The sequence below is a fragment of the Anomaloglossus baeobatrachus genome, chromosome 6 (assembly GCF_048569485.1).
Source record: "Anomaloglossus baeobatrachus isolate aAnoBae1 chromosome 6, aAnoBae1.hap1, whole genome shotgun sequence".
Taxonomy (NCBI): Eukaryota; Metazoa; Chordata; class Amphibia; order Anura; family Aromobatidae; genus Anomaloglossus; species Anomaloglossus baeobatrachus.
In genome coordinates this window covers 460,319,169-460,345,404 of record NC_134358.1, presented here as the reverse complement: position 1 = coordinate 460,345,404, position 26,236 = coordinate 460,319,169, and the positions used below count along the sequence as shown (strand labels likewise).

Below are 26,236 nucleotides of genomic sequence, written 5' to 3'. Positions count from 1 at the left end.
CGCAATGCAATGGATACCGTTCAACGCAAGTGTGAAACTAGCCTAACACCCTCTGGCTAAAATCATCCACCATATATATTTAGTAGAGATGATCAGTTCTATGTGAATCATGAGTAGTATTAAACAGAAAACCCAAACCATAGCTAAGAACGCTAGTAGCAACAGTAGCACCATCACAACAACTGGCATCAACTGTCTGGGGATTAGTACTACTAAATGCAGCCCATAATTATCCTCCAGTAAGCGTATTAGTGTGGCCGATAAGCAGGGCACTATTCAGTACATAGCACATCACTCGTCTCAAGCACAGCAGGATTATGTTACCTCTGACAGTGACATCAGTTTGTGATGGTATTGTGCATAGAAAAATCTACCCAAACACAATAAAGAGGGATAACTGTGGACAGTTTTGTTTTTTGTTTTTTTTTTCTTTTTTCATTCAAAGGACTTTGTCAATGCAGAATGACTGTGAAAACCAAGTACAGACACTTGGTGCACCCTTGGCATGGTTAAAAGTTCAAGTGCACCTTCTCACTTCCCTCTATTTCTGCTCTTTTCTGGCTCTATAAAGCTTGAGCTGTCAAAGGGTGAGGTGGAGATAGAAAGAAAACAAGTAGCTGGGAAGGTGCACTTAAATGTTTGGTGATGCCAAGGGTGACCTGTGTGCCTGTACTTGGTTTAACAGTTTAAAAAAAACAAACAAAACACACGTCTATGAGTGCGTTGTGTTATTCAATGGACTGTTGGTTACTACCGGGTTACCATCATCCATTTCTGGGAAGGTCACTGTGACAGGAAACAGCATGATGGGAGATACTAGGTGGCCCTGATGCTGACCCTGCCTAGCCCCGGAGGTTGGCACCCTAGAATTAGGGGAATATAGTTCATTTTCTAAAGGGGTAAACTACTTAATAATTAGTCTTACAAATGTGTTGAAAACATGTTTTTGTGGTATTTACTAATATAGGCTCTGCACTGAAAAGGGGCAAATTACCTGAAACACACGTCAGGGATTAGTGTGTTTATATTTACAATTCAACAGATGTATTCTTAAGCCTGAGGAAGATTCCAGGGTTTGAGATCGAAACACGTTGCGGTTTTATCCAGATAAATGTTCACGTTCTCTATACTTGCCCTACTTATGATGGTTTAATCCTCCAGATGAACACCACACTCGGACGCCCAATGTAGTTGGTGTTGGTTGCATCTACGTGTCTGATTTTCACAAGTGACGTGTCTTGTGTGTTTTTTATATACTTGTAAGTTAACTGTACTGTATCCTTCTGTAACCGATGAATGATCCAGAATACATTGACAATCTGCCTCCGTGATGACCCGCACTGGACATTGCCTGTGGGGCGGGCAGTGCCGGTCATACTGCATTATACATAATCATAGCTATTTTTTTAGGGAACCCGTGATTTATGTAATCTGATAATTACTGTGCTTCTAAATCTTGGACTAAATGTTTTAATGAAAGACTTGCATTCCCCTGTGAGAAATGTTTTGGTTAACATATTCCTACATGACTTTCCATTGATGTAAAATAGCATGCATACTTTTAATGGGATTATTAGTCTGAATGCACAACATGAGTATTGTCCGGATAATTTCGGTGCTGTGGGGGCAGCATTGTTTCACTTTACCCTATTGAATGGTATTACTGTCACAGTAAGTATGATCCTCCTACACTGTGCTAGAACACGCTGCTCCACACTTATATTTTCATTGACAATGAGAAGCAATTAGTAATGGGCCATAGAGAACTGTGACTGTAGGACTTGTTTTTAAACCAAGAACATATCATAGGCCTCAAAATTTTAAGTAAATCTGTCTCTTTCTACTTTATCACAGATTTCCAGAAGGTTAAGTGACCACCGAACTCTGCTTCCCGGATTGCCCTTCACTATTACATCAGACTGATCTGTCCGTATACAACCATGGCTAACCGAGGAGGAGCCACCCGGCCCAATGGTCCAAATGCTGGAAATAAAATCTGTCAGTTCAAGCTTGTTCTCCTGGGAGAGTCTGCTGTTGGAAAGTCCAGCTTAGTGCTACGCTTCGTAAAGGGACAGTTCCACGAGTTTCAAGAAAGCACGATTGGAGGTTAGGAAATATCTAATATGTGTCACGGCAGATGTGCACATAGCACTATGGGGGTTGTTCTGTAATCACTTTATACATGAGAAGTTTTACCCTTTTCTAATGTATCATATGTTCCAATTCATCACCAATAATGGCTCTCAAACACAATGCAGAAAAGTTGGCTAAAACTGCTGATTTTGGTTGGACAAGTCCACCAGCTACTGTTTGGGTCTCCCAACGACATGATGTCATGGAAACAAAGATTGGGCACTTAGAATTAAAACTTCAGATTCTTTTGGTATACCTGGAGTCAAGCTGCCTATAGAGGTCTCCACATATAGAACACTCGCACACTCGGCTAGAGCGAGCATATACGTGTATGGGAGATTCTGGAAATGGCAGTTGACCCAACGAGTTTCTGTCTGTTAAATATGGGCTATGGGGAAGGTATTGATATATTATGCCTTGTGCACAAGGAGTTTTTTGAGTTTTGACTGAGTGAATCCTCCACAAAATTCTAAAAAAAAACCACATCAAAAACACTTGGAAGACTCTTATTCATTTCTGCTGTACAAGTGAGGGTTTTTTACGCTTTTTATTCTGAAGCTGTTATGAAAACATCTTGCTGAAATGAAGTTATAGTCACTTCATTGATGAATATCCTGAGAAAACGTCTCCAAAGAGAGAGATCTCGTTCCTGGCTGATCTGTTAGAGGCTTCCGGAAAAATGCTTGAGTTTCCCATTGACTTCCATTATACTCGTTACTCAAGTCAAGCTCATCTGAGCTTCCGACCTGCTTGTTTCGAGCACTCGAGCATTTTGGTGCTCGCTCATGAAAACGACGTCTAGAAAAGAAAAGCTCCTCCCAACCCTCCACAAATACGGAGCGATTCCTGAAGCTGTTTCCACTTGAAAACTTGTGGTTTTTGACAGTATCAAAAATCTCCATGTAAACCTAACCTTAGTTTTCTCTCATTCAATATGTATAAAGATTCGGTAATACTATACCATACCTAGTCCTATGAAGACAGCATGCTGCCAGAGGAGACTCCAGACTGAGATTTGTGCAGCTGCTTCTATTGTATGAGGATCTTTCCTACTTTTTGGCTTTTATTTCTGGTAATTGTATAGGCGACAAAACCTCCCTTTGCATACATCCTATTCAAATGAACGGGACCTGTACTGGATCAATGTATTTCAGATTTTTCTTGTGCCTAAAGTTGACCCAAAACCTCATATGAGTTGAAAATCCAATCTAGTGGTTATATCAATCCTGACCTGAAGGAAACCTTTCTAAGGCCATGAATGAATGCAGTCAAGTGAAATGAAGCAGTAAGAATAAAAATAAATACTATGATCCTGTGTGATCCTGATAATGTGCGCAGTAAAACACCGGTGTTCGCTAACAGTGGCCTCTACCTTATTAGCTCCGAGTCACACCCAGTTACTCGTACACACAGTCAACAGACCCATAACAGGATTTTCGTTTTTTCCATATGGAATTGCTATGAATCAATTCACAGTTTTCGAACCAGTGGCCAGATCAGTAATATTTGGCAACTGAACAAAGGCACCTGAGAATCGTCTTTTACCTGACAGCATCTGAGGATTTTCTTTTCTTTGTATTAGTTGGTATGTCATAGGCATCACCTTGCAAAGATGATATTGCACCAGGCAGGCTAATCAAAAGAGGAGCTGGAGGATGCAGTCAGGTAAGAGGCGGTTATCAGGGATCTTGTCCAACAACCACAAATTACCAACATGGCTGCTGGAACTAATTCGCACCAGTGATTGTCAGCACAAAATGACAGTTCAAAACAAGCACAGATGCTCCGTGCACCCTTGTCACAGCCAAAACAGTTCATCCCATCGTGGCACATACCTGTTTTCCATCTATCTTGGCCCATTCTTCCTTGATTGACAACTCTGGCTTACAGGAGCCATCAAAGGGCACAGATAAATGGAAAATAAGTAGGTGAAGAGGTTCACCAAACTGTTTGGCCATAAATAGGGTGCACCAAATGGTTGTGCTTAGTTTGAACAATCACTGGTGTGAATTAGTTTGCAGGACCCAATCCAGCAGCCACGTTGGTCATTTTGTGCTTACAGACTCTTACAAAAATTGACCCATAAGAACACCCTTTTTCTCTGTGTCCTATTTGAGTATAAGGAGTTTATAAAGGGTAATAAAGAGCGAAATTCACCCTGGTCATCTGTAAATTACCGTATGAGCACTGCATAGCAGCAGCTTCATGGGATATATACTACTGTTTATACTGTTTAATGATCACTTGATAATTGCCACCTGATTTAGTCTTTATATATATTTTTTAATCCTATGTTTATTTTTGCAGCTGCGTTTCTTACCCAGACTGTCTGCCTTGATGACACAACAGTAAAATTTGAAATTTGGGATACAGCTGGTCAGGAGCGATACCACAGCCTTGCACCAATGTACTACAGAGGAGCCCAAGCTGCAATAGTTGTATATGACATCACAAATGAGGTATCGGGAGTTTATATTGTGGATTTGTGTCGGTGTTATAAAATCTATTTCTTCCTTTTCATCCGTGGTCTGACCCAGAGCTGAGATCCGTGGCTGCTTTCTTTATACTCTTTCACTGCTTTTATCGCTGATGATAGAGGGACTTGTGTACTTTTACTTTTCTTGAAATCCACCATTCACGAAAATGCTATTTCAATTGATCTCTTAGCAGCCATTTATTGTGTAGACTGTGGAGTCTGCGCATTAGTTAATACCAAACACTGCACTTCCCTATTCCTTGGTATTAAGAGTTCCCCTTTACTGAAATATTAGGCTGCTTTCACACATCCGGTAGGTGCAGAGCTGGCCAGTCCGGCTCTAAAACCTATGCAACGGATGCGGCGAAAAAGCTGCATCCTTTGCATAAGTTTTTTTAAATGCGGCCCGTCCGGTTTTTGCCGCTTGCGGCATGCTACTGAGCATGCGCAGTGGCAAAAACAGCATGCGGCGGCCGGATGCGGTTTTTGCCGCATCGCTTCGCATCAGGCGTCCATAGGCATGCATTGAAAAATGCGCCGCATCGGCAGGATGCGGCGCGATGCGTTTTTTTTTTCTTTTGCCGCACAAAAAACGTGCCAGGCAACGTTCCATCCAGCCGCCGCATCGGCTAAATCTGCCGCATGCGGCAAAAACCGGACTGAACGCAAGCCCATGCGGCACAATGCGGCATTAATTAAAGTCTATGCAGTAAAAACGCAACCGGCAGCAAAAAAAAAACGGTTGCGTTTTTTCTGCAAAGTGCCGGATTGTGCCGCACAGGAAAAACCGGAGGTGTGAAAGCAGCCTTAAGGCCCCGTCACACTAAGCAACATCGCTAGCAACATCGCTGCTAACGAACAACTTTTGTGACGTTGCTAGCGATGTTGCTGTGTGTGACATCCAGCAACAACCTGGCCCCTGCTGTGAGGTCGTTGGTTGTTGCTGAATGTCCTGGGCCATTTTTTAGTTGTTGCTGTCCCGCTGTGAAGCACAGATCGCTGTGTGTGACAGCGACAGAGCAACAACTAAATGTGCAGGCAGCAGGAGCCGGCTTCTGCGGACTCTGGTAACCACAGTAAACATCGGGTAACCAAGAAGCCCTGTCCTTGGTTACCCGATATTTACCTTTGTTACCAGCCTCCGCCGCTCTCACTGTCAGTGCCGGCTCCTGCTCTGTGCACATGTAGCTGCAGGACACATCGGGTTAATTAACCCGATGTGTGCTGTAACTAGGAGAGCAAGGAGCCAGCGCTAAGCGGTGTGCGCTGCTCCCTGCTCTGTGCACATTTAGCTGCAGCACACATCGGGTAATTAACCCGATGTGTGCTGTAACTAGGAGAGCAGGGAGCCAGCGCTCAGTGTGCGCTGCTCCCTGCTCGTGTAGCTGCGTGCGCTGGTAACCAAGGTAAATATCGGGTTGGTTACCCGATATTTATCTTAGTTACCAAGCGCAGCATCTTCCACGCGGCGCTGGGGGCTGGTCACTGGTTGCTGGTGAGCTCACCAGCAACTCGTGTAGCGACGCTCCAGCGATCCCTGCCAGGTCAGGTTGCTGGTGGGATCGCTGGAGCGTCGCAGTGTGACATCTCACCAGCAACCTCCTAGCAACTTACCAGCGATCCCCATCGTTGTTGGGATCGCTGGTAAGTTGCTTAGTGTGACTGGACCTTTACTCTTCATAGTAATATTGTTATCACATCTATACCCTGTTCTGTGTCCATAAGCTTACATGTCCGGGCACAGAGCCAACACTGGACTGGTTTTTAGTCCTATACAGAGACAATGGGTCGGCTGTTCCAGCTCATTAGCTTCTGTGGATCGAGAAAGTCATAAGGAGCAAGTGCTTGTTGAGGAGCGCTTGGTTTTCATGCAGTCATTGTCATGAGGATTATGTCTGTAAGTGGCCAAATCTGTAATCTTGTGCCCAAAAATAACCCAAAAGTTGCTGGAGGTTTTTTTTTCTATTTTTACAAGCTGTTACTATTATTGCACAGGAACAATAAGTTTTGGTTGCTTTGCGCAAACAGCGATTAGATTCACTTTCAATTTCAGAAATAAAATATCCGCTCTTGAGCCATACGTATGGGACGCTGTGAGAGCTGTGTGCTTCCATATATTCACTGTGACAAAAAAAGTGTCTAAGAAAACAAAAACAGCATCATTTAAAGGGGTTTACTACTTCGTTTTTTTTAAGTGAACAAACCACCATAGATAACATAGATAAGCACCATACTAAATACCGTGCATTTCCAAATCCTTCTGAACATTAACTCCTATTCTGGTCACGTGTTTTCTGGCTGAGAATCTCCGGCTTCCTGTGATGTCACATCAGATTCTCCCTCAGTTGTAGGCTCTGGGAACTGACTGATGGACGTGTCTTGCTGTGTGGATGGGCAGTGACTCCATTCATTAGAGCTTACACTGTTTCTGTGCATGTTGCTGCAGACACTGCGGTCCATGTATCCATGTACACCCAGCTCTCCCTACTATCTGTATGTATACTGCAGGGTATATATATAATGTTGTACAAACACTGCTGTATACCCTATATAATATATACACACCCTGTTGTATTCCCTCTATAATGTAAATATATTCATATCTCACTATTTATCTATCGCCTTGTCCGTCCCACCGCCCACCCCGTCTGTCAGTCTCGCCGCCCACCCCGTCTGTCAGTCTCGCCGCCCACCCCGTCTGTCCGTCTCGCCGCCCACCCCGTCTGTCCGTCTCGCCGCCCACCCCATCTGTCCGTCTCGCCGCCCAACTCGCCTGTCCGTCTCGCCGCCCGCCCCGTCTGTCCGTCTCGCCGCCCGCCCCGTCTGTCCGTCTCACCGCCCGCCCCGTCTGTCCGTCTCACCGCCCGCCCCGTCTGTCCGTCTCACCGCCCGCCCCGTCTGTCCGCCTCACCGCCCGCCCCTTCTGTCCGTCTCAGCGCCCGCCCCTTCTGTCCGTCTCAGCGCCCGCCCCTTCTGTCCGTCTCACCGCCCGCCCCTTCTGTCCATCTCACCGCTCGCCCCTTCTGTCCATCTCACCGCCCGCCTCATCTGTACGTCTCACCGCCTGCCCCTTCTGTCCGTCTCACCACCCGCCCCTTCTGTCCATCTCACCGGCCGCCTCATCTGTCCGTCTCACCGCCCGCCCTGCCTGTCCGTCTCTCCGGCCGCCCCATTATTGGCTTGCGGCCCAACACAAAGAATGATGGGAACGGTAGGCAGAAGGGAGCAAAGGTGTCTAAACAGAAAATGATGGCTGTTGCAGAAAGGCATAAAACTTGGTAGAAAAGATATATGGGGATCTTTAGGGGCATTTTCCATAAGCTTTTATATCAAAACCAGAAACTGCGTTATGGTAGTGGACCATCTCTTTGAAAAGAATTTTTCGAGAGGCTTTAGGCCCCCAAACCATCACCAAGTTAACCAGCCAGTAACAGATTCCCTGTGACATCCTTCTATATTCTAGCTAACCCAGCAGAAAAAGGGCTTTGAAAACTGTGCATGCTTTAATCTAATGAGCTGTGAGGAGTCATGGACCTGCTCCACTGAAGTCTTTCTGGCGGGTCTATCTGACTTTACTGATGTCCCTCAGGCTAGGAACAAGACACCTCCAGCAATATATGAGCAGTGAACTGATGTGTTGGGGCCCTTGCTTCACCCATATATTCGCCAGATGATGGGGGTGGCTTGTTGATTAACTCTGGCTCTGGAACTGCAATTGAGTTATAAGAATGATTTGTATTGTCTATAATTATGTCAATACTAAAGTGCTGGGCAAGTATCTCACGAAGATGTAATGTATTCTAATGCAGGAGTCATTTGCAAGAGCAAAGAACTGGGTAAAAGAGCTTCAGAGACAAGCAAGCCCCAATATTGTCATAGCCCTGTCTGGTAACAAAGCCGATCTGGCTTCTAAGCGAGCTGTGGACTTTCAGGTACGTGGCCATTTTTTTTATTTATATATATATTTTTTTTTTTACTCCTTTGTGTTGAGAGTCTATTTATACGACTCGAAGTAATAATAGCAGGAATTGAATTGTCGATGAGATGTCTATCTTAATGGAATGTAATTACAATGTCCATGTCTCGTACAACAGAGATAGGTATGGTTATTATTATTTATTATAGCGTCATTTAATCCATTTAGCTATACATGTGAAAAGGGGTATACATAATAGGGACAAGTACAATAATTATGATGAATACAAGGCACAGACTGGTACAGGAGGAGAGAGGACCCTGTACAGAATGGTACAGGAGGAGAGAGGACCCTGCACAGAATGGTACAGGAGGACCCTGTACCAGAGAGAGAGAGAGGACCACAGTCTACAAGGGATGGATGAGGTTGCAGTAGGTGAGGGTAGAGATGGTTGTGCGGTGCTATAGTGGACTGAGGGTTACTGCCGGTTATTTGCTTGTCAGGAGAGGTGGGTCTTTATGTTCCTTTTTAAGCTTTTCAAGGTAGGTGAGAGTTTGTTGTGTTGTGGTGGAGAGTTACAGCATATGGGGGATGCATGGGAGAAATCTTGGATCCGATTGTGGTAGGAGGAGATAAGAGGGGAGTAGAGAAGGAGATCTTATGAGGATCAGAGGTTACGTGCAGGTACGTACAAGGATACTAGGTCACAGATGTACGGAGGAGACAGGTTGTGCATGGCTTTGTATGTCATGGTTAGGTTTTTGAATTGGAGTCGTTGGGCAATGGGAAGCCAGTGAAGTGATTGGCAGAGAGGAGAGGTCGGGGAGTAGCACAGGGAACCAGTGGATTAGTTGGGCAGCAGAGTATAGAATAGATTCTAAGAGTGTTAGAAAAGAGGCCACAGAGCAGGGTGTTGCAGTAGTCCGGGCGGGAGATAATGAAGGCATGCACTAATGTTTTATGCTGCTTCTTGGTTAAGGAATGTATGAATCCGAGATATATTTTTGAGTTGGCAGTAGGTAAAGAGGGCTTGGATATGTGGCTTGAAGCAGAGAGGCAGCGAGCGCGCGGGACTGAGGATAGCGAGCAGCCATCGTTTTGATGGATAGGTCTGTTGGGGGGTTGATTGAGGAGAAGGAAAGATAATGAATTCTGTTTTGTTCATGTTAAGTTTTAGAAATATAGCACAGAAAAAGGATGAAATAGCAGACAGACATTGTGGGATTCTGGTAAGTAAGGAGGTGAATTCAGGTCCAGAGAAGTAGATCTGCGTATCGTCAGCATAAAGATTATACTGAAAGCCATGGGACTCTATGAGCTTTCCGAGGGCGAAGGTCTAGATGGAGAACAGCATGGGTGCAAGAACTGAACCTTATGGGACACTGACAGCGGGCGAGATGAGTAAGTGGCGTGAGAGTGGGAGACGTTGAAAGTTCTGGTCTGTTAACTATGAGAAGATCCAAGATAGGGCCAAGTCTCTGATGCCCAGAGATGAGAAAATGTGCAGTAGAAGAGAATGGTCCACTGTGTCGAGGCAGAGGATGGGTCCAGGAGGAGGAGGACAGGGTAGTAGGTGTTTGGCTTTGGCGGTTAGTAGGTTATTGGTGACTTTAGTTAGGGCAGTTTGATGATGCAGTCAGAAGCCAGATTGTAACCGGTCAAACAGGGAGCAGGAGGAGAGGTGGGAGGACAGTTCAAAATGGACATGCTGTTCCAGTTGTTTTAAGGCATAGGGGAGAAGTGATATAGGGCGATAGCTTGACACAGAGGATGGGTCAAGGGAGGATTTTTTTAGGATGGTTGTGATCGCATGTTTAAAGCATGATGAGAATACACCAGTTGTTAGTAATAGCTTGAAGAGATGTGTTAGGGTGGGGATGAAGACTGCAGCAAAGTTGGGGATGAGGTGGGATGGGAGTGGGTCAAGAGCACAGGCGGTGAGATGTGATCTTGAGAGTAGAGAGGATATATTATCTTCTGTCATTGTGGAGAAGCTGAATTTGGAGGAAGAGGGTTGAGTAGGTACGAGAGGGGCTGTGGAAATTGTGGGTCAAAGCTTCTTCTGATGTTGCCAATCTTCTGCTTGAAGAAAGGCCAAGTCTTCATCTGAGAAGAGAGGGAGGAGGCGCTGGGAGATGGAGGAGAAAGTTGAAAGTGTTGTATAGTTGTTTAAGGTTGTGAGATAGGGAGGATATGAGAGATTAAGAAGTCATTTGTTTTGCGGTGGTGAGTGTGGCCTTGATATTGTTGAGGAACTGTTTGTATGAGATGAAGAGCTCATTGGAATGGGACCTTTTCCATCTCCCTCAGCAACCCTTGAAGCCTATCTCAGTTCTTTAGTCAAGCTAGTGTGCCAGGGTTGCCTGTTGATTGTGTGGGATTTGGTATGCGAGAGGGAGCGGCTAATTCGAAAGCTGCAGTGATTGTGGTATGATATAAAGTTGCTGCAGCATCTCCATCGTGGAAGGAAGCTATGTCTGCAAGAAGGAGAAGGGACTGAGAAAGTGAGAGTAAATCAAGGTGTTTGAAATTTCTGCGAGGGTGTGTATGTTTGTGGGGTAGGGATTGTGTACTTAAAGAAGAAAGGGAAGAGACTGTTAGTAGGTTGTGTTCAGCCAGGGGAATAGGTGGGTTTGAGAGGTTAGATAGGGAGCAGAGGTGGGGAAGATGAGGTCCAGCGTGTGGCCATCTTTGTGAGTAGCTACAGAGGACCATAGTTAGGCCGAAGGAGGAAGTGAGTATTAGAAGTATAGAGTCATCTGAGTGGTATGTGTCATTGAGGATGTTGAAGTCACCCATGATGATGTTGGGGATGTCAGAGGAAGGAAATGTAGCCTGGTGGTTAAGTGGTTAAGAAAGGAGGTGGATGGCCTAGGGGGCGGTAAATAACAGCCAGTTGGAGGGAGAGTAGATGCGGACAGAGTGCACCCCAAAAGGGGTGAGAGTAATGGAGGGTGGCAGTGGAATTGGGGTAAAGGAGCGTTTTTAATACAAGAGAAAAGTGCAGCAAGAGAGGCTGTGTCAGAGGGGGTGAGCCAGGTTTCAGTGATGTCGAGGAAGGAGAGTTTATTAGTGAATAGGTCATGGATGTATGGTAGCTTGTTGCCGAGGAGAGCGAGTGTTCCATAGGGTTCCTGTTAGAGGGACTGGAGGAGCTGGGGCTGGGTGAATGGCTATAAGGTTAGTTGGGTTGTGAAAATTTGTGATAGATATGGGAAGGGAGTTAGAAATGTAGGAATATGTTGTGGAGGACCAGGATTTGGGGAGCTATCACCAGCAATGAGGAGAAGCAGAGAGAGTGTTAGTAGGTGGAAGCAGGCGAGGCCATTAGATGGCCGTGTGAGTCTGGAGACATAGGGTTTTATGTGGAGGAATAGATCAGACGAGGAGGTGAGATGGGTGGGGAGGATGGAGGGAGAGATGACCAGTTCATTACTCGGTTTAGGGATTGGGGGGGGTTAGTAAGAAGTGAAGTATTATAGCGATGAGAGTGAAGACAAATAGAAACATTATTTACAGTGTCTGTATCCAGTTATTTTCAGCTCCAATTCTGGTCTAATTCATAGCAGTACACTTATAGATGCACATTTGTAAGATGGACACAACGACATGTTGTCTCAGCTGACAACAGGGGCCAAATATATATTGTTCGAAGTGTACTCAGGGGTATCACACAGGGGAGGAGTTGGTATTCATCCTGATTACTTAAATCAAATCTGGGCCCAGATGTGGGATAGCATAGGCAGAGTAAAAAAGAGTGTGGGGGTGGCTCATGGAGGGGTCAGTTAGAAACATACCAGGGGGGACACATGCAGCAGGGACCAGGTTATGGATGATCATTGCAATCCTTATCTATACTGTACAGATGACATTTCATTCCCGGCTGTTCTAATCTCTATATGGCGTGTATGCAAACAAATCAAATTGCTGGAAAACATCTTTATATATATATATATATATATATATATATATATATATATATATATAAAATCAGGGTGTGTATGTGTCTTGCGAGTGTGTTATGTTGTGTGTAGCTTATATATGTGCATGTGTGTGGAGTAGGGGGCAGTCAGTTAACAGAAATGTTAGAAATTCTAAGGGTGCGTGCCCACGATCACTGTTCACAGCGTTTTGGACGTAGCATGCTTCAGCTGCGTCCAAAACTCTACACTGTACAGTACAAGTACAGTGGATAGAATTTCTAGAAATCCCGTGCCCGCTGTGCTTTTTTTTCCGCTGCAAACACTGACCAGGCTTCAAACATAAAGATAAAAGTTGTAATGTTATGGTGAAAATCAACAACAAGTGGGACACAATTGTAAAGTTGAACGACATTTATTGCTTATTTTAAACTTTTTTAAAAAATAAATAACTGAAAAGTGGGTGTGCAATATTATTCATCCCCTTTACTTTCAGTGCAGCAAACTCACTCTAGAAGTTCATTGATGATCTCTGAATGATCCAATGTTGTCCAAAATGACTGATGATGATAAATATAACCCACCTGTGTGTAATCAAGTCTCCATATAAATGCAAATGCTCTCTGATAGTCTCAGTGTTCTGTTTAAAGCACAGAGAGCATCATGAAGACCAAGGAACACAACAGGCAGGTCCATGATACTGTTGTGGACAAGTTTAAAGCCGGATTTGGTTGCAAACAGATTTCCAAAACTTTAAACATCCCAAGGAGCACTGGGCAAGCAATCATATTGAAATGGAAGAAGTATCATACCACTGCAAATCTACCAAGACCTGACCGTCCATCCAAACTTTCATCTCAAACAGGGAGAAGACTGATCAGAGATGCAGCCAAGAGGCCCATGATCACTCTGGATGAACACCAGAGATCTACAGCTGAGGGGGGAGAGTGTCCATAGGACAACAATCAGTCGTACACTGCTCAAATCTGGCCTTTATGGAATAGTGGCAAGGAGAAAGCCATTTCTCAAAGATATCCATAAAAAGTGTCTTAAAGTTTGCCACAAGCCACCTGGGAGACACACCAAACATGTGCAAGAAGATGCTCTGATCAGATGAAACCAAAATCAAACTATTTTGGCACAATGCCAAACGATATGTTTGGCGTAAAAGCATCACAGCTCATCAACCTGAACACACCATCCCCACTGTCAAACATGGTGGTGGCAGCATCATGGATTGGGCCTGCTTTTCTTCAGCAGGGACAGGCAAGATGGTTAAAATTGATGGAATGGTTCACAAATAAACGTATCCAGGTGTTAGAATGCCAAGTCAAAGTCCAGACCTGAATCCAATTGAGAATCTGTGGAAAGAGCTGAAAACTGCTATTTACAAATGCTGTCCATCCAACCTCATCCTTTGCAAAGGATGAATGGGCAAGAATTTCAGTCTCTCAATGTGCTAAATTGATAGACACATGCCCCAAGCGACTTGCAGCTGTAATCGCAGCAAAAGGTGGCGCTACAAAGTATTAACTTAAAGGGGACAAATAATATTGCACGCCCCAATTTTCAGTTATTTGTTTTTTAAAAAAGTTTAAAATAAGCAATACATTTCGTTCAACTTCACAATTGTGTCCCACTTGTTGATTCTTCACCATAAAATTAAAATTTTTATCTTTATGTTTGAAGCCTGAAATATGGGAGAAGGGTGAAAAATTCAAGGGGACCGAATACTTTCGCAATGCACTGTGTTTACAGTAATATATATATATATATTTTTATATTTACATCCACGCATATACATATGTATGTGTGTTGTAGGTATGTATGTGCATATATACTGTATATGTACGTGTGTGTGTGTGGGGAGATATGTGTGTGTATAATATAATACACACACACACACACACACACACACACACACACACAGTGGGTATATTTTTCACTCTGTTTTATTGCAGCCATTTGCTAAATTTAAAAAAACTTCATTTTTTTCTCATTAATGTACACTCTGCACCCCATCTTGACAGAAAAAAAAACAAATGTAGAAATTTTTCCAAATTTATTAAATAAGAAAACCTGAAATATCACATGGTCATTAGTATTCAGACCCTCTGCTCAGACACTCATATTTAAGTCACATGGTGTTCATTTCCTTGTGATCCTCCTTGAGATGGTTCTACTCCTTCATTGGAGTCCAGCTGTGAGGATAGGACTTGATTTGGAAAGGCACACATCTGTCTATATAAGACCTCACAGCTCACAGTGCATGTCAAACCAAATGAGAATCATGAAGTCAAAGGAACTACCCAAGGAGCTCAGAGACAGAATTGTGGCCAAGGTTACAAAAGAATTTCTGCAGTACTCAAGGTTCCTAAGATCACAGTGGCCTCCATAATCCTTAAATGGAAGACATTTGGGACCACCAGAACTCTTCCTAGACCTGGCCATCCAATAAAACTGAGCAATCATGGGAGAAGAGCCTTGGTGAGAGAGGTAAAGAAGAACCCCAAGATCACTGTGGCTGAGCTCCAGAGATGCAGTAGGGAGATGAGAAAAAGTTCCACAAAGTCAAATCATTGCAGCCCTCCATCAGTCAGGCCTTTATGAGCAGAGTGGCCAACGGAAGCCTCTCCTCAGTGCAAGACATAGGAAAGCCCGCATAGCGTTTGCAAAAAAACACATGAAGGACTCCCAGACTATGAGAAATAAGATTCTTTGGTCTGATGAGACAAAAATAGAACTTTTTGGTGATAATTCTAAGTGGTATCTGTGGAGAAAACCAGGCACTGCCCAATACAATCCCAACAGTGAGACATGGTGGTTGCAGCATCATGCTATGGGGGTGTTTTTCAGCTGCAGGGACTGGACGATTGGTTGCAATTGAAGGACAGATGAATGCCAAGTACAGACATACTCTGGAAGAAAACCTCTTCCAGAGTATTCTGGACCTCAGACTTGGCCGAAGGTTCACCTTCCAACAAGACACTGACCCTAAGCACACAGCTAAAAAAACAAAGGAGTGACTTCAGAACAACTCTGTGACCATTCTTGACCGCCCAGCCAGAGCCTAGACCTAAACCCAATTGAGCATCTCTAGAGAGACCTGAAAATGGCTGTCCACCAACGTTCATCATCCAACCTTACAGAACTGGAGGATCTGTAAGGAAGAATGGCAGAGGATCCCCAAATCCAGGTCTGAAAAACTTGTTGCATCATTCCCAAAAAGACTTGTGACTGTACAAGCTCAAAAAAGTGCTTCTACTCCAATACTGAGCAAAGGTTTTGAATACTTATGACCATGTGATATTTCAGTTTTTCCTGTTTAATAAATTTGCAAAAAATTATACATTTCTTTTTTTTTTTCTGTCAAGATGGGGTGCAGAGTGTACATTAATGAGGAAATGAACTTTTTTGAATTTACCAAATGGCTGCAATGAAACAAAGAGTGAGTGACAATTTAAAGGAGTCTGAATACTTTCCGTACCTACTGAAATATAAATATATATATATATATATATATATATAATATATATACACTGTATATACACACACATTCTATTATTATTGTATTAGTCTTCATTTTAGATAAATGTGGTTTCCTGCAAATGAAAATATTCTGCAGCACTGTGTATATTTTCACCACTCCTATCAGGTCCTCTGATTACTTATTCCGACTCACACCAACTAGGTCAAGTTTCTAGATAACCAGTTGACCTGTAAATATGGTATGTTCAAAGGGAGAAAGTAAATATCTAGAGGAATGGGGAAGACCTCTGCAAAACTGGTAAAATAACAAACCCAGACTCCTCAGATCCAGCCTTGTGGCTCCGGTCATATTTTGGCTGCAGTGGTTACATCATATTGACAGCGCACATCATGGTTTGCTATAGCTGGGATGCACGCTGTGGATGTACTGGGAACCCCACAATTGCCCGGGTGTTTGGTTGTCCATTGTGCTCATTTGGCCCAAGTTAGGATTTTTTTTCCCCTATACTTAAAGAATTGTATATGGGCTGCAAACCATGTATAGCTGATGCAAGACTCTTAGAGGCGGGATGTAAAAAATATCCTATGGGGTTGTTGTGATCATTGGGTTCTCAGCAGCAGGGCACCAAGACTAACGGACTTGCTAATGGGGTGTTTTTGTGTTTAGTTTTGGTTATGATGCAATGCGTTCTCCTGTTAGACTGAACCGTATGACATGTATGTATTTAGATGAACTGTATGTGTATGTATCTTTTGCAGGAGGCTCAGGCTTATGCAGATGACAACAGCTTATTGTTTATGGAGACGTCTGCCAAAACATCAGCAAATGTGAATGAAATATTCATGGCAATAGGTAAGCTGAATGTATGGAGGACGTGCTCCTATACACCGAATGTTGAATGGTGTTTTGCTTCATTAATATTCAATACTTTTCCAAAGATTGAAATTTACTCTACAAATCTGACCAATGAATAAAAAAGTTCTCTGAAAGGTCTCCCCGTTTCCCAGTTCTAGAGATGCCGTACCTGCTTCCCTAATTTTGTTTTTTCAACATTATCTAGTAGGCATATTAAGTAGAGTGGCTTCCATAACGGCACCATAATGGCCAGTCACTGGGAGTCTGTGAGCACACGATGACTGCTCCAACCAAGCACAGCCGCTCGCTGCACCCTTGCCAAGGCCAAACAGTTTAGTCCACCCTCTTCTTGATGCTGAAAACTCAAATCTGTCAATCCTAGAAAAGGGGAAGCAGATAGAGATGAAAAGCAAGGAGGTTGCATGGAAGGCTATGTGCACACGGTGTGTATTAGATCCTGGTACCCCTGCCAGGTTTCTCAAGCAAAGCCACTCTTTCTTGAATCATCTTTGTTTGCGGCTCTGCCATCGTTCAGGTGATGCCTTGTGCACATACCCAAAGCTTGGTGTAGTAGGTTATACATCTCATCTTACTATTACAGTTGGAGCAGCCCAGATCCGAATTTCAGTGCTTTTTTTTCTTTGCTCCTGTTGCTGTAACTGGAGCAGTGTGTGACGGGAACTGGCTGACTGGTTGTTCTAAGTTATAAGCTGGCCCCCGTCTTTGATTATGTTATAGAAAATAGAGATGGCAAAACTATTGCACCTGGGAGTGGAGCAGCTACGAGCAGATGAGAGCCTTTCGGGTACACCGTTATATTATTGAATTATGTAATGTAATATAAAAAATTATTTATTTCCTACCAGGAAAATCTCTTTAAAGAGAACTTGTCTGATGTATTATGCCCCTTAAAGAGGTTGTCCACTACTTTTACATCCTATCCTTAGGAGAGGTCATCAATGTCTGATTGGCCAGGGTCTGACACCCCACACCCCTGTCGACCAGCTGCTCTCGGCGGTAGCAGGCAGCCGGAAATGCTCAGTTACGGAGCCGCCCCATCACCTGGCAGTGGCTGGCTGGATACTGCACATCCACCTCTCATTCACATCAATAGGAGCATGTGTGCAGTAACCAGCCGCTATCTGAGGACGAAACAGCTCTGGAACTGAGCATTTCCGGCCACCTTTTACTGCCGTTGGCACCGGGAACAGCTGATGGGTGAGGTGTTAGGACCCCGGCTGATTAGACATTGATTGATTTTCCTTAGGATAGATCATCAATGTAAAAGTAGTGGACAACCTCTTTAAACAGCTGTAATCGTCATATAGGTGGTGGCTAGTTCTTTGTAAAATGTGCCCCCAGTAGTAGCGCTTACCCTAGAAACAGCTCTTAAACTGCACATGTGCTGAAGGAATGCGAGACCAGGCTTTTTCCACTGTGCTGGTGTAGTAGACAGTGGTGCACATGAAATTGTGTATTTACACCCTAAGGGGTACTTTGCACATTACGACATCGCAGGTGCGATGTCGGTGGGGTCAAATTGAAAGTGACGCACATCCGGCATTGCAGGCGACATCGTAGTGTGTAAAGCCTAGATGATATGATTAACAAGCGCAAAAGCGTCGTAATTGTATCATCGGTGTAGCATCGGCGTAATCCATAATTACGCTGACGCGATGGTCCAATGTTGTTCCTCGCTCAAGCAGCAGCACACATCGCTGTGTGTGAAGCCGCAGGAGCGAGGAACATCTCCTACCGGCGTCACCGCGGCTCCCGTAGGATATGCGGAAGGGAGAAGGTGGGCGGGATGTTTACATCCCGCTCATCTCCGCCCCTCCGCTCCTATGCTGTGTGACGTCGCTGTGACGCCGTACGACCCGCCCCCTTAATAAGGAGGCGGGTCGCCGGCCAGAGCGACGTCCCAGGACAGGTGAGTCCATGTGAAGCTGCCGTAGCGATAATGTTCGCTACAGCAACTATCACAAGGATATCGCAGCTGCGATGGGGGCGGGGACTATCGCGCTCGGCATCGCAGCATCGGCTTGCGATGTCGCAGCGTGCAAAGTACCCCTTAGTCGGCGGCACAAAATGACTGTTGATCAGCAACTTGTCTGCTGTACAGCAATCATGTAATTGCCTTTTCACATAGGCAGAACGCACTCCTGATGACCACTGAACAATTTGTAATAGGTTGCCATTGTTCTCAACAGTGTGATTCCTTTTCCTACAAAATGCCCTGTCGAGAACAACGATCATTTGTACATAAAAAAAGATAACACCCGATGAACAAGCGTTTTGCTCGCACATTTCGTGTTCGGCAGCCTGTTAACGCTGAGAAATTATTATTACGAGCTTGTTGCAGGAACACTGGAAACTTTCCTCATGGAATATATGAAAACTTTCTTTTTATTTTCATCTGTGTATGTATAAATATATTTTAATCTTTTTTTTCTGCCAGGATCATATATATAATATTATGAATTTTTCCCCTTTTTTTTCTTCTCGTTTTTTCAAAGCCAAAAAGCTTCCCAAGACGGAACCACAGACTGGCGGAGGCAACACAGTCAGAGGACGGGGAGTAGATCTTACCGAAAGCGCACAACCTAGCAAAAGTCAATGCTGTAGTAACTAAGCCTTCATGTACTTTTAAAACTATTGATATTCTCTTGCTTCCTAATTGTTAAAATAACAATTGAGTGTTTAACCCTTTTTCTCGCCTCGGTGGCGACCCTTCAGCGCAATGCGTTGGAAGTCCCCCTGGCAATAGATTCAATAACGTGGCCCAGTGAAACTCTACACCGCCGAAGAGACTTGCAGTGTTGTCTCTCCCCGAGTTCTTTCAGTGCTGAATCTGGTTTTTAACATGCATGCATTAATTTCTAAAAGCAGATAAAATGTCGTCTTGTTGCAGATACACTCAAGAAAACCTGTCGCCAACTCTTAGCAAATGAAATTCTTAACTTTTTATCAATGATGAATTCCGGGTCTGACTAATTTATAATGGTGATCATTAACCCTTAGGGGGTCATTTTAAATGGTTTGTTCAAAATTGATTTTTAATATGAGTAAACGTACAATAGGAAATGGGTTCAGCCTCTTCACAGTATTCATTAAACGTCGCCTCCTCCGCTAAAATGTACATTCCGCTTCTTACTGTATAACTTATCAGCCACTAATTGTTCTGCTTCTTAATAGGAGATTGGGAAATACGATACTGGTTTTATTCGCTTTTTGGGGAATAGTTTACCGTTTTATTTCAAGAGCAACTTTTTAAAATCATGCTAAAATTGTCAACCATAATTCAAAAGTGATTCGAGATGTTAATTTTTTTTTTTTCTCCTTCACAAAACACTTCAGTATCCGTTAATTCTACTTTTATGGGGTTTATCTTTTTTTGTTTTGTCTTTGCCCAATACAAATACAATGTTCTAACAATTATGTGTACTCCATTTAGTTATCTTAAAATTGGATGGTAAAATTGTATTGTAAATAGGGTACTGGATTGTAGTCTTCATTTATGTTTAATATGTTCTGTTACTTGTAAGATTTGGTTAAAATTGTACAGTTACTAAAATGATGAAATAAAAAGCTAATGTTTTTTCCTCTATCTGGATTGTATCGTGCCTATTTTTATTACATATCATCTGAAATCAACTGAACAAAAATATAAATTCAACATTTTTGTTTTTGCTCCTATTTTTCCTAAGCTGAACTCAAAGATATAAGACTTTTTCTGTGTACACAAAAGGACCATTTTCTCTTAAATATCGTTCACAAATTTGTCTAAATCTGTGTTAGGCTGCTTTCACACTTGTGTTCAGCGCATTTCACCGCTATGGATAATAGTGCAGTCCGTTAACGCACTGCGCTATTCTCCATAGACTTGTATTGACGACGCACTGTAACGCAAGTGTCTGCGTTGCATCCGCTAGACGACGCAGAGACGGGCGGAGGGACCGCTACATGTAACGTTTTTTGGGTCGTTAAAATAACGCACCTTGACTGATTCCGTTAGAATCCGCAAAGGTGTCTAAGATTGTCTATGGTGGCGGATTCCGCCGCAATGCGCTAAGCGGCGGAAACCGCTGACTGATTCCATCACGATCTACTGAGCATGCTCAGCATGTCCAGCAGAACGATCTAAATCATTTAAAATCACTCCTGGTCTCTCTATCTCTCTCTGTCGGCTGGTCTCTCCCTCTCCCCCGCGCTCTCATACTCTGGCGGCTTCTCGTCTTTTGAAAATGCCGGCCGCTCATTATTCCATCTCGTATTCCCTGCTTCCCCCGCCCATCAGCGCCTATGATTGGTTGCAGTCAGACCCGCCCCCACGCTGAGTGACAGCTGTCTCACTGCAACCAATCAACCAATCACAGCCGCCGGTGGGCGGGTCTATGTAGGGCAGTACAATAAATAAATAATTAAAACAAAAACGGCGTGCGGTCCCCCCCAATTTTTGATACCAGCCAAGATAAAGCCACACGGCTGAAGCCTAAAGATATCAGCCAGCAGCCGCCCGGAATTGCCACATCCATTAGATGCGACAGTCCCGGGACTCTACCCGACACATCCCGCATTGCCCTGGTGCGGTGGCAATCGGGGTAATAAGGAGTTAATGGCAGCAGCCCATAGCTGCCACTAAGTCCTAGGTTGATCATGACAGGCGTCTATGAGACACCCCCCACGCTTAACCTGTAAGTGAAAGTAAATAAACACAAACACCCGAAAAGATCCTTTATTTGGAATAAACGACAAAAAACACACCCTCTTTCCCCACTTTATTAATCCCCAAATACCCCTCCAGGTCCGGCGTAATCCACATGATGTCCCACGATGCATCCAGCTCTGCTACATGAAGCTGACAAGAGCAACCGTAGAACACGACCGCTCTCTGTCAGCTCCAGGCAGCAACTGAAGTGAGCCATGCGATCATCTGTGCCCTCATTCAGGTTACCCGCGGCCACCACTCTCAGGTGGAGGACTTCAGCTGTGGCCGCAGGTCACCGGGGTGACTGCACCGCTGATCACGCGGCTCACTGCGGTCAATCGGGATTTGCGGTCATCTCTCTCTTTCTCTCTTTTTCTCTCTCTCTCTCTCATTAAATAAAAACCCCGCAAAACGTTCTTTCACAGGAATCCGTTACCTTTATTGGCACACTATTTGCAACGCATCCGTCACATGCGTCACACAACGCACTGTGACGGATGCCTCACAACGCAAGTGTGAAAGCAGCCTTAGTGATATCTTGTCCTTTGCCGAAATAATCCAGCCACCTCACAGGTGTGGCATATCAAGATGCTGATTAGACAGCATGATTATTGCACGGGTATGCCTTAGGCTGGTCACAATAAAAGGTCACAAAATGGGCAGTTTTACCACAAAGCATAATGCCACAAAAGTTTTGAGAGAGCATGCAATTGACATGCTGATTGCAGGAATGTCCACCAGAGCTGTTGCCTGTGAGTTGAATGTTCATTTCACTACCATAAGTCATCTCCAAAGTCATCTATCCGGTCTCCCAACCACAAACCACATCTAACCACACAAGCCAAGGACCTCCGCATCCAGCATCTTCACCTCCAAGATTGGACAGCTGCTGGAACAATCGGATTGCATGACCAAAACATTTCTGCACAAACTGTCAGAAATTGTCTCAGGGAAACTCATCTGCATACTAATCATGTACAGGGCGGTTTTCTGACCCCCAGGACTTTCCTAATACTGTAAAACTGCACATTTTAGAGTAACCTTTCATTGTGGCCATACTAAAGCACACCTGTGCCAATGGTCATGCTGTGTAATCAGCATCTTGCTATCTCATACCTATGAGGTGGATGGATTATCTCAGCAAAGAAATGCTCACTAACACAGATTTAGAAAAATTTGTGAACAATATTTGAGAGAAAAAAAAGCCTTCTGTGTACATAGAAAAAGTGTTATCTTTGATTTCAGCTCATGAAAAATAGGAGCAAAAATAGGTGTTATGTTTATATTTTTGTTTAGTATAAATGATCTAAGTCTGTTCATATTTAAAGGGAACCTGTCAGGTCCAATATGCACCCAGAACCATGAGTAATTCTGGGTACATATTGCTAATCACTGCCTAACCGTCCCTGTATACACTAGCATAGATAAAGAGATCTTTAGAAAAAGTATTTCTAAAGATCTTTTACCGCATGCTAATGAGTGCGGTGACTAGTCCCCTGGGCGTTAGTTCCCCTGACTAATCGCCCCTATTAGCATGTTAGTACCTCCCTGTGGATGTGCTAACATGCTAATGAATGTGCAGTGTCACAGGATGATCTCACTCACCTCTCCGCCACCATCGTGTCTGACGCTGGATTTCGGCTCAGTGCGCATGACCCCGGAGTTTGGGTCACACGTACTATGAAGCCAGGTGTACTCGTCCTGGCTTCAAACTGAAGTATTGTTCATGACCGAACCTCCAGGATCATGTGCACTCAACCGACATCCAACATCAAGCGGCCATGGCGGCGGAGAGGTGAGTGAGATCATCCTCTGACGCTGCGTATTCATTAGCATGTTAGCACACCCACAGGGACATACTAACATGCTGATAGGAGTGACTAGCAAGGGAAGCAACGCCCTTGGGGATACTGTCTTCGATCATTAGCATACGGTAAAAGATCTTTAGAAGTACTTTTCTAAAGATCTTTTTATCTAGGCTAGTGTATACAGGGATAGTTAGGCAGGGATTAGCAATATACACCCAGAACTGCTCCTGGTTCTGTGTGCACATTGCACCTGACCGGTTCCCTTTTAAAGGATTTTCTCATCATCATAAATGGGTAACTTTCAAATTTCGTATAAAAACAAGCCACTTTGCAATTTACCTCTTTTTTTAAAAAATGCTTCTGCAGTGTCCAGATGAGAGGGAATTTACAGCCCATTACAAAGGTTATTGGCCACCTCTGCAGTGTATCAGATGAGGCTGGTTTCCTATACAATGGGCGCTGTGCTTAGAAGCTATTTTCTATAGAGCTTGCAAGTCCTGCTCTGAAGCTGGCCGGCTCCCTGGATCCTTTCAGCTGTTGTGTCACTGGGCTTTTCTGATGCTGCAGAGACAAAGCATGTAACACAAGGCAGCACAGTTTGGGCCAGTGTCCCTGCCATGTTGCAGCTCTGAATTATCAACAATGAAGAGCCCACTGTTCTCTTCTGCTACTGAACTGAGATAATGAAATTAAACCATTTAAAGGGGATGGCCAAGATATGTATTAATGACCTAATCCAAGGATAGATCATCAATATCAGATCTGTGGGGATCAGGCACCCCCTGTGTTCAGCTGTCTGCAGCCCCCACTACAACTGTATGTACACAGTGTATTGCCAGGACAGGAAAGCTGTATACACTGTGTAGTGGGTTCATGGGTATTGCAGCTCGGCTCCTATTAAAGTGAATGAGCCTGGGCCACCTTTTCAACACAGTTGGCCCCATGGTACGTGGAATAATCCCATTTGCAAAAATTTGACCCTCTATTCCAAACACAAAATGTAACTATAAATTACAATACCCGGTTGCTCTGTTTTTAATCCCCGCTGATGTTGTTTGCAAGTTCTGGGCCCCCTTCCTCAATGTCCAGAAGCACTGTGAAAATTCTGAACCATTCTACAGCTGCCGCTCCACTGGAGTAGGAAGGGCCAGTGCGGATGCCAGCAGGGAAGATCAAGAGGAGAACACCCGATTTGGTCACTATTCATTAATAATGAAGTCAAAGTATATGTCTGGATTGGAGCATTTCTTGTTGGGAAGAGTTCCAGTTTCAGAAAATAAGTCTATTCCTACTATAAATATGTTAAACAATTTTGTAATGTATTTTCTGTTTTAGTCTTTTATGGCTTTCAGGAGCTCTTCTTTTAGAATTCTGGGTAGTACACAAATTATTTATAGGATTGTCCGGTGAAATAAAATATCGTTTGGATGTGTTGCATAAACTTAAGGTACCGTCACACTAAGCGACGCTCCAGCGATCCCACCAGCAACCTGACCTGGCAGGTATCGCTGGAGCGTCGCTACACGGGTTGCTGGTGAGCTGTCAAACAGGCAGATCTCACCAGTGACCAGCCCCCAGCCAGCAGCAACGCGTGGAAGCGATGCTGCGCTTGGTAACTAACGGGTAACCAACCCGATATTTACCTTGGTTACCAGCGCACACCGCTTAGCGCTGACTCCCTGCACTCCTAGCCAGAGTACACATCGGGTTAATTACCCGATGTGTAGTCTGGCTATGTGTGCAGGGAGCTGGCACTGACAGCGTGTGAGCGGCGAACGCTGGTAACGAAGGTAAATATCGGGTAACCAAGGAAAGGGCTTCTTGGTTACCCGATATTTACATTGGTTACCAGCGTCCGCAGAAGCCGGCTCCCTGCACATTCAGTTGTTGCTCTCAGCAGCGATGTTGCTAGCGATGTTGCTTAGTGAGATGTGGCCTTTAGTCAAGTACATTAATTGTCCCCTATACCAGAGGTCCCCAACCTTTCTGACCTTGAGAGCCACATCCAGCTCTGAGAAAGGGTTTCAAGCCACATCCAGCTCTCATATCACTCATAGTTGTGACACCTAAGAGCCCCCATTACAAGTATAATAACAAATCTTTTCCACAGAAATCAGATTGAGACAGTACACCAAAATCGAGGGGTTCCTACCTTACCCCATTCAGATTTGCTCTTCTGTGCTGAGCTATTCACAAAAGTCTCCATCTGGAGACCTGCTCTTAATAGCTGTTTGCTAGACCTGGTGCTAATGAATCAAGCTGGCAGACAGCCGCAGGCCACACATGGGCCTGCAAACCGTGTGACGTCCGTTTTTTGGGGGGTTTTTTGCCTTACACCAATTGACTAGCATTGGCAAGTCTCGGCTGATATGGGCGGCCGTACACAGCATGCTACAACTTTTTACTCAGGCTGTTTACTATGGAAAAGCTCGCAGATCAGCACTGCCTCATTGGATATCATGGGCAAGGTTTTCATGCATTACACTAATCCGTTTTATACGCAAGTGTGAGCGTACCCTTAGGCAGAGCCTTTGAGCTCCATTATTGGTTGCAGTCCTATCAGGGTATCAGCAAAGAAATATCAGAACACGGAGAGTAACCATACAACTTTGGACCCGGGGAGGATGAGAAGAGATCAGCTTGTTTTTAGAACAAACTACAGCTGGGAGATTTTGCCTGACGCTACAAAAAACCCTTTAGGGATATAAAAACTTAAAACTCATAACACTATCTTTAATCTTCAGATATTTTCATGAATGAATGCAAAACATACCAACCTCAATTTAGCATTAACAGAAAGTATTATGTGTCACAGAAAAACAATTCTTGAGATATGTAGAAGCATCCAAAGTTATTACTACGAACACGACAGATTTGGAAAATGGGCTTTGTAATGAATACCAAAACTGGTGGTGTCACTATGGGTTTAA

At 44.1% G+C, this 26,236-nt stretch overlaps 1 protein-coding gene across 2 annotated transcripts in view; it reads left to right on the top strand.

The window, feature by feature from the left end:
• RAB5A (RAB5A, member RAS oncogene family) overlaps positions 1–20,397 on the top strand; it is a 42,574-nt gene extending 22,177 nt beyond the window's left edge. For both annotated transcript variants that reach the window (XM_075315294.1, XM_075315295.1), the window contains exons 2-6: positions 1,855–2,106; positions 4,441–4,592; positions 8,419–8,541; positions 16,694–16,787; positions 19,307–20,397. In XM_075315294.1, the coding sequence (XP_075171409.1) occupies positions 1,941–2,106; positions 4,441–4,592; positions 8,419–8,541; positions 16,694–16,787; positions 19,307–19,422 (651 nt within the window). In that variant the 5' untranslated portion in view covers positions 1,855–1,940 and the 3' untranslated portion in view covers positions 19,423–20,397. The remainder of the gene's footprint in view (positions 1–1,854; positions 2,107–4,440; positions 4,593–8,418; positions 8,542–16,693; positions 16,788–19,306) is intronic.
• The last annotated feature ends 5,839 nt before the right edge of the window (positions 20,398–26,236 follow it).